The 17,085-nt window shown below is 36.8% G+C and overlaps 2 protein-coding genes across 3 annotated transcripts in view; one reads left to right on the forward strand and one right to left on the reverse strand.

Moving 5' to 3' along the window:
- The first annotated feature begins 537 nt into the window (after window positions 1–537).
- Window positions 538–4,905, forward strand: LOC107713800 (protein LYRIC-like). Its single transcript, XM_016519413.1, has 8 exons — window positions 538–1,078; window positions 1,699–1,784; window positions 1,979–2,041; window positions 2,130–2,251; window positions 3,033–3,143; window positions 3,204–3,302; window positions 3,380–3,488; window positions 4,124–4,905. The coding sequence occupies exons 1-8, from the start codon at window positions 723–725 to the stop codon at window positions 4,192–4,194; spliced, it is 1,017 nt and encodes a 338-aa protein (XP_016374899.1). The 5' UTR covers window positions 538–722; the 3' UTR covers window positions 4,195–4,905.
- Window positions 4,906–8,574: 3,669 nt separating this feature from the next.
- LOC107713844 (beta-1,4-galactosyltransferase 3-like) overlaps window positions 8,575–17,085 on the reverse strand; it is a 13,537-nt gene continuing 5,026 nt past the window's right edge. For both annotated transcript variants that reach the window (XM_016519488.1, XM_016519487.1), the window contains 4 exons: window positions 12,775–12,962; window positions 11,679–11,801; window positions 10,413–10,517; window positions 8,575–9,798 (listed from right to left, as the gene is read on the reverse strand). In XM_016519488.1, the coding sequence (XP_016374974.1) occupies window positions 9,633–9,798; window positions 10,413–10,517; window positions 11,679–11,801; window positions 12,775–12,962 (582 nt within the window). In that variant the 3' untranslated portion in view covers window positions 8,575–9,632. The remainder of the gene's footprint in view (window positions 9,799–10,412; window positions 10,518–11,678; window positions 11,802–12,774; window positions 12,963–17,085) is intronic.

Below are 17,085 nucleotides of genomic sequence, written 5' to 3' on the forward strand. Positions count from 1 at the left end.
GAAATCATGAGATTAATCACAATTTAAATTGTAAAGTTTTTTGTAGAAAATTTGTAATACATTTCTACATGTTTTATTTTTCACAGTAAGCAGGCAATGAAAAAAATTATGTGGAAAATGGAAACTAAATAAAAGTGTTATATATGAATAAAATAAATAACATTACTAATTCATTCTGCTTTCTATAAACTTGACAGATATCATGTTTTAAGAAATCTGGTTATGTTTCTACTGTAGTGGTGAGTAAAAAATATATATATTTTTTTTTTTCAGGAAAGTGTTCCCTTGTCATATTTGGGGGCCACTGGCATATAACAAAAAGTTTAGAAATCCTGCTCTGGGGTACACATAGCTTACCCCTGGTTGAGAATCACTGATCTAGTCTATTTCAAGAGACTGCAAGTAAACTCAATTGCTCTCCAGTCCAATAAGGGGAGCTTGTCTGCGAGTCAGTTAACGCACCTTCAGCCAGTGTTAGAATAGAAGCAGCAATTCAGACTCATCACCTATGAAAGTTTACTTGACCTCCAGTACAGTAGGTGGCGATAATGCTCCTAAGAAGTTATTCGCCATAAAACAACAAGAAGAAGAACCAGCACTAGCAGCCGTAGTCTGTGGCACGCAGGGGCAGACTGACCCATGCTATGTATTTTCCCGTGTAATTATCACAAACTGTTGTTTTTGTGAATGGTTGCATGCCGGTGCCCGCACGATAGGTTGCAATGGCACCGGGTTGGCAAGAGATCGCTTCACTGCATGTGGAGCAGATAACGGGATATGTCAGAGAAACCCTGTCGACCGGCCTCGTCTATCTGAAGTCTGAGCTGGGAATAGACTTAGGCTTGAATCCTGATCTGTGCGCCCCATGGCTGCTCCTTTTATCGGCCTGGGGCGGTCTAGTTCTCATTCTGATTTTATGGGTCTCGGTCTGTCGTGGTTTATCAAAAAGACTTTCAGGTACAGAGACAGGAGCCGACAACACGGGTCCAGCGCAAACGGTGAAGAAGGCAGATGAGCCCCGAAGAAGGAACAGAAAGAAGAATGCTGAGAAGGTTTGTTTTAGAGGCGATTCATCTCAGTGACTCGATTCTTTTGCATCCGTTCACCACAAAGATTCACCATCAGATTCATTTACTGCGTGTTGCATCGCGACGCCTGTAGGTGGAGACAAGCGAGTCATTGAATCATTTCTCAAACGATTCGTTAAGAAACGTATTATTCAAATTATTACAATTTCGTGTCTACAAGTCTACATAAAGCTCCAGAAAGAGTGTTTAACATCATACACGGTTTTCACACCTAATAAGAATACGTTTCGTTTGTTCAAGATTGTCCGTCTCGTTCAAAAGGCCGACTGGTTCAGTGAAGGGCGTATTTATTCAGTACCAATGGTCCAACCAATGACATTGCGTTTCACATTCCGCACTCGAATGCTATTGGTTCGCGGTGTAGTTCGAACCAATAAAAGGTAGCTATTGGTTCGCGGACAGAGATACTGTCACGCGCTTCAAACTCATGAACAAAACGAGTCGTTCACTTAAAAGATTCATTTAAAAAACACCGATTCGTTCACGATCGAAATACCTGTTGACATTCAGGGTCGTTTAAATTTGTAATAATATTTCAAAATATTACTGGTTTTATTGTATTTTTTAATCAAATAAATGCAGTCTTGGTGAGCATAGGAGTATGTGTATATAATCATTTTTGTTTTCGTAAAACAGGTTCGTGGACTATTGTGGATGGACCTCACAATTCAGTTTCATTCAGTGGCGTGACTGCTGGTAATTAATTCATGAATTGAAATGAATGCATAACTAAGTTAGATTTGCTCATATTCAGCCAGGTTTCTCTGTACCACTTAATAATGTTCAGTCTCACCAGTTCAGTTATCACCATCTCAGTTTAAACACCCCAAAATGTTATAAAAACAACTAGATCATTGAAGAAAAAAACATGTAGCTCTCTGTGTTTGCAGTGCCTGACCTGAGTTGGAGTGCTCAGCCTTCTGTGCCAGTGGATGATGAGTGGTCCGGAATAAGTAAGAAAATCTAAACAAGCCCAAAACCTGTTCTGACTCACAAATTTAGAATCACATACTTACTAAGAGTTGCTGTTGTGTTCCTAAGACAGCACATCTGCAGATCTATTGTGTGACTGGAACGCTCCGTCAGAGGAGTGGGGGAACTATGTTGAGCAACAGCCTGTCAGCGCAGCGCCGATGGAGCCGCCGGTCCCAGAAGTGGCACAGGTCAGTCCATCGTGCAGCTGTGGGCCTGTGAAACACACTCCTTTTTTACCTCTCTGAATATATAATGAGAGCAAATTGAAATCAGGTTCTGACCTGGGTTGAGAATCCAGGTTCTGTTTCTACATTGATATTGATTGATTAGAGAGAAAGATTGGGCGTTGCAAAGAAAAACACATAGGACAGTAAATTGAAATTTTTTTTACACTACAAACAAACATATAGTATAACCCAGGGTTTACCAAGCTGTTGAGGAAAATCTATGTAATAAAAATGTAAAATTAAAATAAATGAAACGCTTACAAAAAAAAAAAAAGATTAAATATTTGGTTTACCTGCATGTCATGTGACCATTAACTGACATCAGAGGACTGTGAACAAGCGAAACTTTGAAATAGAGGGATAGTCCACCCAAATTGAAAATTGTCATCTTTCTCCTGTATAGCTGACTTTTTTCTGTGGAACACAAAATAAGATCATTTGAAGAATGTTGGAAACCAAATGGTAGCCATTGACTTCCATGGGTCCCCCCCCAATCCAATACTATGGAAGTCAATGGCTACCGTCAGCTGTTTGGTTACCCACATTCTTCAAACCATCTTCTTTTTTGTTCAACAGTTGAAAGCAATCCATACAGGTTTGGAACAACATGAGGGTGAGTAAATGATGACAGAAGTTTCATTTTTGGTGAACTATGATTTTACGTTCCATCTGATTCTCATTCCTTTGAGTAGTCAGACCAAGAATGAAAACTGCCTACATTTCATTTCTTTCCATTCTACAGGAGTCTGATTACGAGAAAGATAAAGACGAAGCAGGTGCCCCTGGTAGCGGTAGAGCTAAGAAGAAGAAGAAGAAGAAGAAGAAGGTGGAGGATGCTGGACCTTCTGCTCAGGTGAGGATATTGTCAGAAATCAATTCCAAATAACTGATCTGTTACTTCAAACCAATGCAGGATACATGCATTCAGCCGCAGGAGAAGGCAGAGAGAGACCCAAGCGTTGCAACACTGGCACAGAGTGCAGCGGGAAACATCTCACCTGCCACAGCAAGGGTGAGATCTGCTTTTCAACATTCATCTGGTTATTAGCAATAAAACGAGATCCTAAATTTGTGTCGACTTCTTGACAGCCACGTGTAGATGACACGGCACGTGCTGTACCATCAGCTTCGGTACTGACGCAACAGAGAATGACTGGACCTGAGCCGACTGACAAATCCACTCCTGGACCAACACAAAGTACGTTCAACCACCATATTAAGTTACATTAAGTTGTAAGATCATTCATCATTTCACATGGTTTCTGCAGGTCTTAGGTCTTAATTCACGGCATTTAAAAGGTCTTAAATCGGATTAGAAAATCTTAAATTCATAAAGGCATCACGGCATTAAATGTTGCATGCATTTCAAAAATGTTTTTGGCTCGTTTTCCAGTACAAATATCTAAACATCCCTATTTCAAGATACATTTAAAATGAAGATACAAAGTCTTGTTTTCAGCCAGTGGGGTATAGTATTTTCCCCTTTTAAATTAAGTTGATTTTTTCTGACCCCATTAGCAGATTTGTTGTTGTTTTAATCATACACTCACTTCATTTTGATAAATTTCTCAGGAAACAAGACTTCTTATCCCATGCCATTTTGGATCTCAAGTAAATGTATCTCGATTTATGAATCTTCAGACATTTGTACTGGAAAACAAGACAAAAATAGTAATATGGAACATCACTCTTTTGCAGTGTGATCAGTAGGTACAGGAAAAGTTATTTAAATATGCTTTACGTGGTCTTGAAAGGGTCTTTAAAAAGTCTTACATTCACCTTCATAAAACCTGCAGAAACCCTGATTTCAGGTTTCTGTCTTTTCTCCGCCAGAAAAAACGGACGACAGCAAGGAGTCTTCGAAACAACCAGTCAAAAAGAAGAAGGCTAGGAGAGAGACATGAAGATACAGAAGAGATGAGACAACATATGCAATCTTGGGGTTGTACAGAATTTCATACTTCCTGAGTGACTTGTTTTTTGATACCCTTGAATCCGCCGTGTTGTGAATCCCGTCCTAGTGTCTACATCCCTTTAGGTATATCTAGACAAAGTACTGTAATGTTACACGTCACACTTCATTCAGAATAGTTTCTCTTTTTTATGTATGTTAATTGCTAATTACAGTCAATTTGATATTTGTATTTGCGTAATTTTTTGTAAGAAGATCCTGGCGATCATCGCAAAGCACTGGGGACGTATCAAGATATACGCACAGGATCCACCAGGAACCTATAGATCATTGAGCTGTTACATGAGAGCGTTGTCTCATCCTTAATTTATGAAACACTGAGGCGGATTAGAGTGCATATGTGGATCAAGCCATATGTGAAAACCGAAACAGACACTAAGAGTAGATGACGCTATTATCACACAAACAACCTATTAACCGTACGCTTTGGTGAAGTAGTAGTGATGTCGGCCGGGTTTCTTGTGATCATTGTTACACCAGGTACGGCAGTGTCAGGAAATTTTCAATGCCTTAACTTGTGTTGTGCAAGATAGCAGCAACGATCTGTCAGCTGCATGCCGTTTCCTCTTTCGTATTTATTGGTTAATATAAGTCATGTTTAACGAGTATTAAAGATTAAAGAGATTCTTTGCACACCTGTGTCATTGTCTGATTATTCTGGCAGCTATTTGTTTTTTATCTATTTGGCACAAACAGTTGTTAATTATACAACTGTTTTAAAGGGACAGTTCACCCAAAAATGAAAACTGTCATTTACTCACCCTCATGCTTTTCCAGGCCTGTACGACATTATTCTGTGGAACACAAATTAAAATATTTTGATGAAAGTCAATGGGGACCAAAGACTGATTTGGAGGGTTTTTTTGTTTTGTTTTGTTTTTTAACAAAACATTTGAAATGTTCATTAAAATATAGGTACTAGTATAAGGTCTCAATTGTTAATATTAGCTAATGCATTAAAGAAAATAGTTCCCCCAAAAATAAAAAGGCATTTATTTCTCTTAAAGGAACAATTCACCCAAAAATGAAGATTTGCTGAAATTTGACTCACCCTCAGGCCATCCAATGCCCTTGTTTTTTCATCAGAAGAGATTTGGAGAAATTCAAGTCCATTTCATTGTTGTCCTCTCACATCAAAATCCATCAACCTATTTGTTTAGAAATGTGAAAAATCTTAAATGTACCTTCATCAAGTACATTCAACCTCCATGTAGAATGACTATCGGCGTTTAAGTTTAAAGATCGATTTAAAGATTATTTATGCAGGTCTTGAAAAAGTAGTCTTAATTTGCCATTACACAAAGAATATCTGTATTTTTGTCTTGTTTTCCAGTACAAATATCTAAATTATATCAAATGTCTACATTTACTTGAGATACAAAAAAAGAGTTCTGTTTTATATATAGAAATGTTTTGTATTTCGGTTGTACACTCTGCTCAATCTGTACATGTTTCTCTCCTGATTCAGACCAGACAACTTTTTCCACTGGAGAAAGCATTATTATGGATTATGCACTCGTGCAGCATTTCAGTCAGAAGGAATGGTTTGAAGTCAAAAATGTCTTAATGGATTTGATTGTTACAAAAGCACAGCTTTTTGCTTCACAATGTGTTAACTGATGGACTGGAGTCGTGTTAATTGCTTGTGGATTACTGTGATGTTTTTATCAGCTGTTAGGACTCTCATTCTGACGGCACCCATTCAATTCAGAGGATCCATTGGTGAGCAAGTGATGTGATGCTATGTCTCTTCATCGGAATGGATTTGGAGAAATTAACTTGTCTAGATCTTGAATGGCCTGAGGGTGTCAATTTCCAGCAAATTTAAATTTTCGGGTGAACTGTTTTCCTTTGAAAGGAATAAATGTTGTAGAAAAACTGTTAGCTCTTTTTAACTGTTAAATGGTTACACATTACAATAAGGTTTCAAAATACATTTATGTAGGTAAACCGATATGGGCCTTCTAAATATTACCGATATATCTAAAAAGCAGATGACATATTAAGCTGATATAAACATAATCAGATATACACAAACTTACAGAAATTAAAAGGTAATTTGGAATTGACAAAATTTGTAAGACAAATCTTATTTTATTTCTGAAGGGCTGTAAAGAGTTTTATAGCAGCAGTTTAATTCATCTTGTAACTGGTTGTAATTACAAAATCAATCAGGTGCTATAAGAATTGCACAAATCTCTAAAAACACACCAGTTACAAAACACAAGAGACATGTAGTACATTAACATTTGTTTTATTAAATCATCATAAGGCCGCTATGTAGTGTGCAGACTTCTTAAAGAGAAACAAATGCCCTGTGTTCAGAGCACTGCCCACTGAAGAACTCCAGATTACTGACGCCAGATAAGGCACATTTAGAAACATCAGATCCATCACCCCACCGGAGTAGTGTGCAGCCTGTCATCTGTACATATCAAACTATAGCATTCACGGCTGATCAACAGAGTTTTCGAAGTACCTTCTATGATGGCAAAGTGAATAGCTATCAAATATAAATTCTCAATGTGAAGAATAAACATCTCGAGTCAACCTTTACATCCCCAAATAAATCAAAAGTGTTTACAGTCATTACAGGTGATATTCTCTGTGAGCCAGCAGACTTATGTAAAGGACAGATTTAATTAACCTGACCTTTAACGACCACCTTAACCTTTCATAATTAAGAAAAAAAAGACTACTACTGTTAAGCAAAAAGAAAAAGAAAAGATGCTTGTTTAAAAAAAAAAAAAAAAGATTTTTTTGGTATCTCTGCCTCAATGACATCCAATGACTTGCTTCAATGACAAAATCACCATATATTTTTTTAAATGACCCATCACAAGCTACCAACAGCATACAAACTAGTAAAGAGGGGAGCAATACCTCCACCTTTCACATTCACACAGAGAACAGCAGCATTCGAAAAACAATGTATGATCGAGTTCTCTCATTATCATAAACGCGTATTTGAGATTCACGTATCCACACGTGCACAGATCCGTCTGAAGCATCCGTGTATCTGGTGACTGGACTGTCAGAGAGTTTGTTTCACCATGAGACTGAACAATGCAGAAGACGTTTAGAAGTTAGACAGGAACAAGGCATGGCAAATACAAGGTTAACATTACCCAGTGGAGGCCATGATTCAGTCTAATTTTCAGAACTGATATTTCTCCAAATTCATGAATGCATTTTTAAATATGAAATCAATCTCTTTTGTCATCTGTGTCAGTCAGAGGTGTAAATTTAAATGTTTGAGAATTTACCTTTTTTTTTCCAGACTGTGCCAATAATGGGTCTCATTCATGAACAACAAGCAAAACAACCCATTTGTAAATTGTTCGTAACCATTCCAACGTAAATGGTTGCACTGAATGGAATCGTTTTATGATTGTTAGCGTATACAATTAAACGTAAATGTATTCTAGAATGGTTTTACAAATATTAACACGTTTGACAATGCAACAATTTTCTTAAGAATGGTTTATGAGCAGTAGAGCATTAATTTAATGCAGCAATTTACATTAAGAATGAGTTTGATTCATTACACCAATATATGCAAGAATGGTTTTACAAATATTAGCGCATTCAACTGAAAGCAACAGCTCACGTTTATGGATGTTGGCGCATTCACTGCAATGCAACAATTTAAGAATGGTTTGTTAGCAATAGCGCATTTAATTTAATGCAGTACCCTACACAAGTATGGTTTATTACGATTGATTGTGCATTTGATTCATTACTTCCAATTAACACAAGAATGATTTTACAAATATTACAGCATTCAATTTAAATTCAACAATTTATCTAAAAAAGGTTTTACGAGCATTAGCATTTAATTTAACTTCATGCAACAATTTACATAAGAATGGTTTCAAAGTTGGTAGCGCATTTGATTCATTACACCAATTTACATAAGATTGATTTTACAAATGTAGCACATTTGATTCAAAGCAACTATGTAAAAACGGTTTTACGAACATTAAGCGTATTCGAATCAATGCAAGAATTATTTTACAGATGTTCTTAGCTCACTTTATTCAATAGGACAATTTACTTAAAAATGGTTTTACAAACAGTTTATGCTTGTGTTTTATGAGGCTGAAGGTCTTTATAAAAAGCTCGGATAACAAGGTAAGAGCATTTCTAGGAGATATCTTTGAATAATCAAATGTTGGACTCAAATGGGAATATGGGACAAAGACATAGGGGCTTCCGAAGTATGTACTTTTCACCAAGCCATCCAAATGGACACAACACGATGCGCTCAATATCTTTGAATAATCAAATGTTGGACTCAAATGGGAAAGACATAGGGGCTTCCGAAGTATGTACTTTTCACCAAGCCATCCAAATGGACACAACACGATGCGCTCTTCACTGATATGACATTCTCTGACCAAAAGGAGAAATACAGCTACATTCAACAAGCCTATTGCCTGATCCAAAAGCAAACCACACACAACCAGCCAATCATTAAAAAAAAAAATCATGCAGATAAAATACAATGTGTTGAGTAATTCGTGAAAATGAGAGGCAGCGCATTGATTATAAAAGCCAATATTATTACTAAGATAACCGAAGGCAATTATGACAATTCAGGAATAAAAAAAAAAGAACATCAGGATATGTAGAGTGGTTATTACTACCAAAGAGGCCAGTTCTGACTGAGTTACTCGAAATGGAAGATATATAACAAAATATCACTCCACCCACCTGGATAGCAATACAGTACATAATCAAAAGTACTAATTTATTGAACAGGAAATGCACCAGACTCACAGAGTAGTGCAGCAAACAATGCTGCTCATGTAGTTGATTGGCCTGCTTCACTATTTCCCCACGTGGCAAAAACACAAATTTTACCCCTCCTAAAGAGTCGGCCTGACCCACTGCGACACGTCAACCACGGGCGGCCGAAGCTACGCTCTAGTCATCATGAAAGAAACGTAAGGAGAGAATGCAGCTTGATTCTAAGGCAACAGAGGTTTTTCAATGGTGCCCATGGGCACAGATGATACATGAAGAGTCTGTCTGTCAGGAAACACATCCTTCCTACTGAGTCTGTGAAGCGTTCAGTGTGTGGACCAGCTGATGAAGTTTCTGCAGCATCCTGACTTATAAAGTGAACCAGTGAGCGCAGGATCAGAATGTCAAACTTTGGAGAAAGAGAGAGAGAGAAAGGACAGAGAATCATGGGATCACTAGATGGCACCGCTATTACAGAGAAAAACAGAAGGTCTGTGGTGCAGTAAAGGCATGATGTCCCATGAATTCACTGGCCATGTGCATGTGGGTGAAGTCTGCAGGCAGTGCGGCATTGGCGCTAAGACTTGTGCCTCTGGGATCCACAAGAATGCTGGGAGTCAGCTAAGAAGCAGCTTTTTTTTTAGTCGGGTGCAGGCCTGCCTCGGTGCCAATGTTGACCGTGATGTTGGTGTAAAGAGGCTGGTAATCCCGGGATACGATCTCATACTCCACCGTATTCATACCGTCTTCTTTCCACGTATGCCGGGTCTTAGCCAACATGTTAAACCTGCATGAGAGGAAACGGCTTGAACAGAGGAAGTTCTAGCAGATGATGCTATCATATGTTAAAGACACATTTCCGGGTCTTAGCCAACATGTTAAACCTGCATGAGAGGTAACGGCTTGAACAGAGGAAGTTCTAGCAGATGATGCTATCATATGTTAAAGACACATTTCCGGGTCTTAGCCAACATGTTAAACCTGCATGAGAGGTAACGGCTTGAACAGAGGAAGTTCTAGCAGATGATGCTATCATATGTTAAAGACAAAATGTGTTAAGGTGCAGTCATATTTAACACTGTTCTGTGAATTTCCACGGTCGAAATGCAGTCATTTCAATAGGAATCCACACAATTGGGAATTTCGCAAAATGTTTCCAAATGGAGATTTCGCAACAAGTTTGAGATTTGTTGCGTTTCCCAACAGAAACCTGCTTGGTTTATAAGTGATTTTACAAAATAAGGTAATGGACCATTTTTGCCCACTAAATTTTGCTAATGTGATCGCACCTTTAGAATGTTAATGTGCAGATTTCACAATCAAAGACTACAGAAAGACACTGAAACATTCTGTCATCACAAGTTGTTGTCTATTTATCAGATGGTTGTCAGGTGATTCTACCTTTTGGGATTGACTTCATTGCCTTTGTCGTGCTTGTGTTTGATCATCTTATATCGGCCCACTTTTAGAGACGGACGACTGATTAGCATTCCTCCAAGTGAGACACTGAGAAGATGAAGGAAGTTACAGTGTTGCAAAAAAGCAGAAGGTTACTCAGGATTGGGTTGGGAATAAATCTGAGGAACTGGTTCCCTTTCAATTCATAAGTGTCAATTTAATTGAATAGGCCACACCTCACAGGAAGCTGCATTGCAATTTCAATCTGAATAAAATTCGGTGAATTCCTCTACATCACATTCTGACAAATTCAGCACAAGTAATGCATTCTAGGAAGTGAGGCGTTCTTTCACTCTGGTCCACAAAAGTTAATTTAGTAAATGTGATAAAATACACTAACATTCAAAAGTTTGGGGTGAGTAAGATTTTTTTTTCATTTTGAAAGAAATGAATACTTTTATTCAGCAAGGAAGCATTAAATTGATCAAAAGTGAAGACATTCATATCCCGGTTTCCACGAAAATATCAGCAGCACAACTGTTTTCAACCTTGATTATTGATAAGAAATGTTTCTTGAGCACCAAATTAGCATATTAAAATGATTTCTGAAGGATCATGTGACACTGAAGGCTGGAGTAATAAAGCCTGCTGAAAATTCAGCTTTACAATCACAGGAATAAATGGCATTTTAAAACATATTGAAATAGAAAACAGTCATTTAAAACGAAATAACGTTTAACAATGATACTGTGTTTTTGATGAACACAGTTAAAAAAATCTTACAGATCTCAAACTTTTGAACACAAATGTATACAAGCTAAATACAAATTATTTTTAAACTTTTTAAAAAGGCTTTGTCAAGCCAACATTTCAAGTCTTTGGCAAATTATGCTTTTCAAGTTAAAAAATGTCACCTATCTGAATTTCTTTTTAATTGTACAGCATAACTATACAGTACATTTTATATATATTTTATTCGATCCTTTGCACGTGGCCTAGCTTGTGAGCCATGACTCAGCTATAATTTTAGCAAACATCAGTCCACACAATCCGCCTCTATAAAGCAGACAGTAATAACTGTCAGATGTGGACACTTTAGCTTTGAACTAGAGAAGCTAGAAAAGACAGGTGGTTCATGGCCAGCTGTGTCACAAAGACAGATGTCCTCCCACACAGACCTCTCCATTAATCTACACACACACAAATCATCTGTGCACACACTCAACCCCTCCAAAGCAAATAAACACAAGATCCCCCGTGCTCACTCACCGGACACCAATGTCATCGTCCTCACCACCCCAGCCCCAGTAATTGTTTGGGAAACCATTCATTTTGAGGTACTGAACAGGGGTCAGAGCCGATACTCCTCCAAAATACATCTTATAAGGCAACCTGATTGACAACAGGCAGGAGAAATGCACAACAATATAAATGTAAAGTAATTCATACTTTTAAATCACTTTAGTTCAGTGGCATATTGTTTTTTGTTTTGCGACTGTTATTCAACTATAAGCATTTTATTGTTACATGAGTTTGTTTTTATTACAGATTTCACTTTTTTGTTGTTTGAAAGTCACAGTAATGCATTCTTGGAGACCTCTTATGCCATCATTTATTTTTGCTACTTTTTAAAATGCTTTTAATAAATAGATTTTGTGTGGAATTTAATTAAAAATATCATTAAAATATTACATTTTTAGTGTACATAAAAGGGTAGCTTACAAATAGTTTTATTCCACAATTGTTTATTTACTCCACAAATACATGTGATGTAAATTGATCTGATAGTTTATCATGCATATTAGGGCTGCACAATATAATCGAATTTCTAATCGCTATTACAATTATGGATGCCACAATTACGTAATCGTTCAAAGCGCCAATTAATCGTTCAAAGTCCATTTATGTTATTCTGTGCGCTTAAGATATGTTTTTTTCTTTCTACATGTTATCTTAAGGGTTTTTCCATTGTTTTAGTTTTAGTATAACATTATAAACATTCATATTTTTACTTTTTTTATAATTTAAAGAAGAACCAATCCGATGTATATTTGACATTTGAGGCTTAATACTATAGAAAAGCACTAAAGGTTTTTCAGTTAGTGTTTTCAGCTTGTTTATTTTCATATAAAAATACGGCATGCAGTTGCATCAAACAATGGTATAAACATCATTCAATGTAAATTGTGATAATCGTAATTAATAATCGCAATTACAATTTCAAGGGAATAATCGACAATTATGATTTTTGTCATAATCGTGCAGCCCTAATGCATATGTGCATAATCTATGTGCAAGTGTTGAAGTGAAATGCAGGCAAATTAAGTCTAATTAAACGCAGCTAGAGAGCGGGCAGAACACTGACTTGTAGCCAAATTTGTCCATGGCAATGGCAGCGTGTTTGGGGTGAGCGTCGCAGATGTAGGTGTTGCGGTCATCCTCGGGAATGAGGTCCACGTCATGAAAGAAGAGACAGTCCCAGTCCTCTTCCCTCATGGCTTCGCGAAATCCCACGTTCATCAGCTTTGCTCGGTTAAAGGTGTAATTACCATCCTACACACAGACCGTTATTGTTATTGAACAATTTATGATGATAAGAACCTAACATACAGATTTAAGCTATTATTTAGTGTCTGTAAAAACAAATGAGTCCATATAAAATCCAATTACACAAATACTGATAAAACAAAGCATACAAACTCAGCTGTGCAGTCTGTAAATCCTCCTGAGAACCAGAAAACAAGTTTTGAGAATTTGTTGGGTTTTTTATGTCATTACATTGGTTGGAGCATAAGAAACAAATGGAGAAAATACATTTTTGAGAAAAAAAATAAAAATAAATTCATATTTTATTCTATGTCCTTTGTAGAGGACGCCAGGACTGTTATTAAAAAAAAACAGACATGAAAAGGCATGTATAGGCAAAAACAACATTTCATTTTTTCATTCACCAATCAGTTTTTAGGTTTCAGGCTATTTAGCCAAACTTTGTACAAAGATGGTTCTCAACTATGTTATGAAAGATATAACAGAATGATTTGATATAGGCTACCACTGTACCATAAATTGGTATTCCCATTCTATATAATCTATCCATACACTGCATCTAATTTGCAAATTAATGTATCCTTGGGGCAAACCATAATGAAAAAAGAAGTGTAATAATGGGAGTAATAACTTGGCATCATTTTCATAAGAATATCTCATATTTCATCGGAATATTGATCTATATTCTCTAGGGATGTAACGATTCACTCAACTGACGATTCGATTCACGATTTTGATTTCACGATTCGATTTCCTCACGATTTTTTTAACAAAATGAGATTGAAGAAAAGGTGTCGTTTTATTAGGCTATTGCTGCACGTTTCTTTGTGAAACTGAAATATGGCAAAACTAAATTGAAATTTTAAAACAAACCCCAAATCAAACAAGTTACACAAATCAAAGAAATCTCTTAATATGAACAAACTAAGGCTTTGTCTGTGCTCTTTCCATTTAAAAACAGAATGGTCTGACTTTAGTTTGGTGAAACTATACTACATAAAACATATCTGAACGAAACAGCAGACGAGCTGAATGAGACGCAGTTTCACTCTCTGACAGCAGGTGGCGCTTATGGAACAGCAATGATACAGTGTTTCCAGGCTTACCGCTGTAAACAAAGCAGAGCTGCTACTACTTTAATATGCATTGTTCAGAGGCAAGATGAAAAGAAAATACCACGTTTCTAAAGATAGTCAGTTCCGCTCAGAGATACATTCATATAAACTCCTACTCCAATTGTATCACGATTTGTTTGGCATCTCAACCGATTTTCGACCGGCTCGCGGTTAATCGTTACATCCCTAATATTTTCTTTCCTATTGATTTGTTGTGTTTCCCCAAAATGCCTGATTAACATGCCGTTTGTCCTGGTGTCCTCTACAGAAGACATGTATGAAAATTATGCCCCGTTTCGTAACAAAAAGTCATATTCCGATTTGAAACCCCATAACATTTTTCTGAGATGTTTATTTACGACAAACAATTTGAAAATTAGCCAGATTTAAACGATATTTACAAAATATTATCATATTTTCCTAAGAGTGCTAAATTTCATCATTCTGTCAATATCAGTCATTTTTAAAGAAAAAGGAGAAGGTGTGTTTATGATTAGGGATGCACCGATACCACTTTTTCCAGTACTCGCCCAATACCGATACTTTTATGTTTCACTTTCACCTGAAAGTCGTGTATGCCTAAGGTTGCAAATACATGATGTTTATAATGAATGCCCCTATAAATGGTCTTATTTTTACGATTTAGTTTTAATCCAAATGATGCGTGTGCTAAGTGAGTGAACATCAAAGATCACACAACAGAAGTGCGCGCGCTCTCTCTCTCTCTCTCTCGCTCTCTCTACTGTTCAGTTACTTGTGCATTGTTTTACTTACTTGTTTTTGACATATCCGATCGAACTACAAACTTTCCAGTGATGTCTGTGAGAAAGATATATTCACTCGACAAGCTCGCGCATCCGCGCCGCCGCGCGCTCAATCCACTCAGCGTGCTTTGCTTATCAGCTCGCGCACATCAGCTATACAGCCGTTAATACTGAATGTTTAACATTATATCCATTGCATACATATACTTCTCGCGCATCTGCGCCGCCGTGCGCTCAATCCACTCAGCGTGCTTTGTTAATCAGCTCGCGCACATCAGCTATACAGGTGTTAATACTGAATGTTTAACATTATATTCATTGCATACGTATACTTCGTAGTAGACATCCTTAACTCCATTCTGCTGTCTGTTGTTGGTGTTTCTTTGTTTGAATATGGCGCTTAACACATGCTGTGTGGTATCGGCGTTTGGTATCGGGGCATTTTAACGAGTACGAGTACAGGAGACCAGTATCGGGCCCGATACCGATACCAGTATCGGTGCATCCCTATTTATGATCAAACCTCCAAACATTTGATATCTCTAAGAAGCCCTGAATGTGCTCTGTACAGGACATCCAGACATAACTGTGGCATGTAGGGTCTCAGAGAAATTCACTAAAACATAATGTCCTCTACGGAGGACAAAAGTCTATGCCTGGGTCCCAGGAGGATATACATTTATACTCATAAAAATGGTCTGAATCTATAACGTGGTCAGGATTTTCAGAGCAGATTAATAAGGATTACAGTCTAATCCTTGGCCTATTGACGTGAAGTGGGAATATCAAAGTCAGGAACATAAGAAAGTAGATGATTTTCTTTTCATGGTAATGCATCGTTTTGAAGTCCATGAACGGCATTTATTTGAAATAATTTTTAAAAATGGAAAACCTCACTTCACTGTCACTTTTAAAGTGTTATTTTAGTATGACTGACATTCCATTAAAGTTTTTGTTCAAATTTAGAATTATTTTCCTTCAATATTTTATATAATTAATTGTAATATTTTAATTGTAATTTTACCTAAAGTTTTAGTAATTTTGTTGTGTGCTTTTGTTATTTTTAGTTGTTTTTAGTAGTCTACACAAGTTATTGATTTTTATTTCAGTTTTAGTTATTTTAGGACATCAAGTTGAACTAAATAAAAATGAAAAAATGTTTTATGATTTTAGTTTTACATAGTTTAGTTAACTATACTTTTAATCAATTTAACGCATCCTGAGAAATAGAAATAGAAATTCTATTTCTGAAAATACTTTGATTGCTGAATCAAAGTATTATATATGTATATTTTTATATACGAGTCTGATTGAATTACAACAGGACAAAAACTGTGACCAAATAAAAGTAGGATTTCAATCTCATTGAGCTTCACAATTCAGCAAAAACAAATCTGAGCAACAACAATGCAACTCAAAACTCAAAAGGAAATTTCATCCCGTACATCTATAATCCTACATGAAACTGTATTAACCCAGGAAGCCAACAATAATAAAACCAGACAATAAAGCCTGGGGAAACAGGTCTGAATTTGGCACGTTGTATTAAGATCATTTTTGTTCACTAAAATGAGAGATCAGCTGGAGGGGATGGTTGACCTGTCAGAGTGAGTTGTAGTTTTGCATCTAGATCTACAGGATAAAGTGATTACAACTGACTGACAGGAAACAGGAGGCGGCACAGTTGAGTTGCACTATAATAGAGCTGCATATTTAATATGTAACTAAGCAACAAATACATCTTTGTACAATATGTGAAACTGTGAGAGCACGGTCTAAAATTAACACCCACCAGGTGCCAACTGAGAATACAATTTGCTTTGGCAACCAAATAAAATTGACAATGTATGGTTTAATCTAGGGTTTAATGTAAGAATGATAATCTGACCTTTGTTGACTAGAGTGAATCAAATGACAAAAATACAAATCATCTAGTAGAGGAAAGATCAGAGATTTTTCAGAAAACCCTGTGATTAACAGTTTTTCCTGGAAAATGTACCAATAGCAGCTTAAAGGGTTAGTTCACCCAAAAATGAAAATTAGGCTGCGTTTTACTCACCCCCGATGCATCCTAGGTGTATATGACTTTCTTCTTTCAGACGAATCCAGTCGGAGTTATATTAAAAATTGTCTTTGATCTTTCAAGCTCTATCGTTGCACTCAGCGGGTGTTGCATTGCTTCTGTCCAAAAGACGTGAAATAAAAAGCACCTTTCCATAAAAAAAAAGTGTCTCACACGGCTCCCGGGGG

The sequence above is a fragment of the Sinocyclocheilus rhinocerous genome, unplaced genomic scaffold, assembly GCF_001515625.1.
Source record: "Sinocyclocheilus rhinocerous isolate Xijiao unplaced genomic scaffold, SAMN03320098_v1.1 scaffold779, whole genome shotgun sequence".
NCBI classification, from domain to species: Eukaryota; Metazoa; Chordata; class Actinopteri; order Cypriniformes; family Cyprinidae; genus Sinocyclocheilus; species Sinocyclocheilus rhinocerous.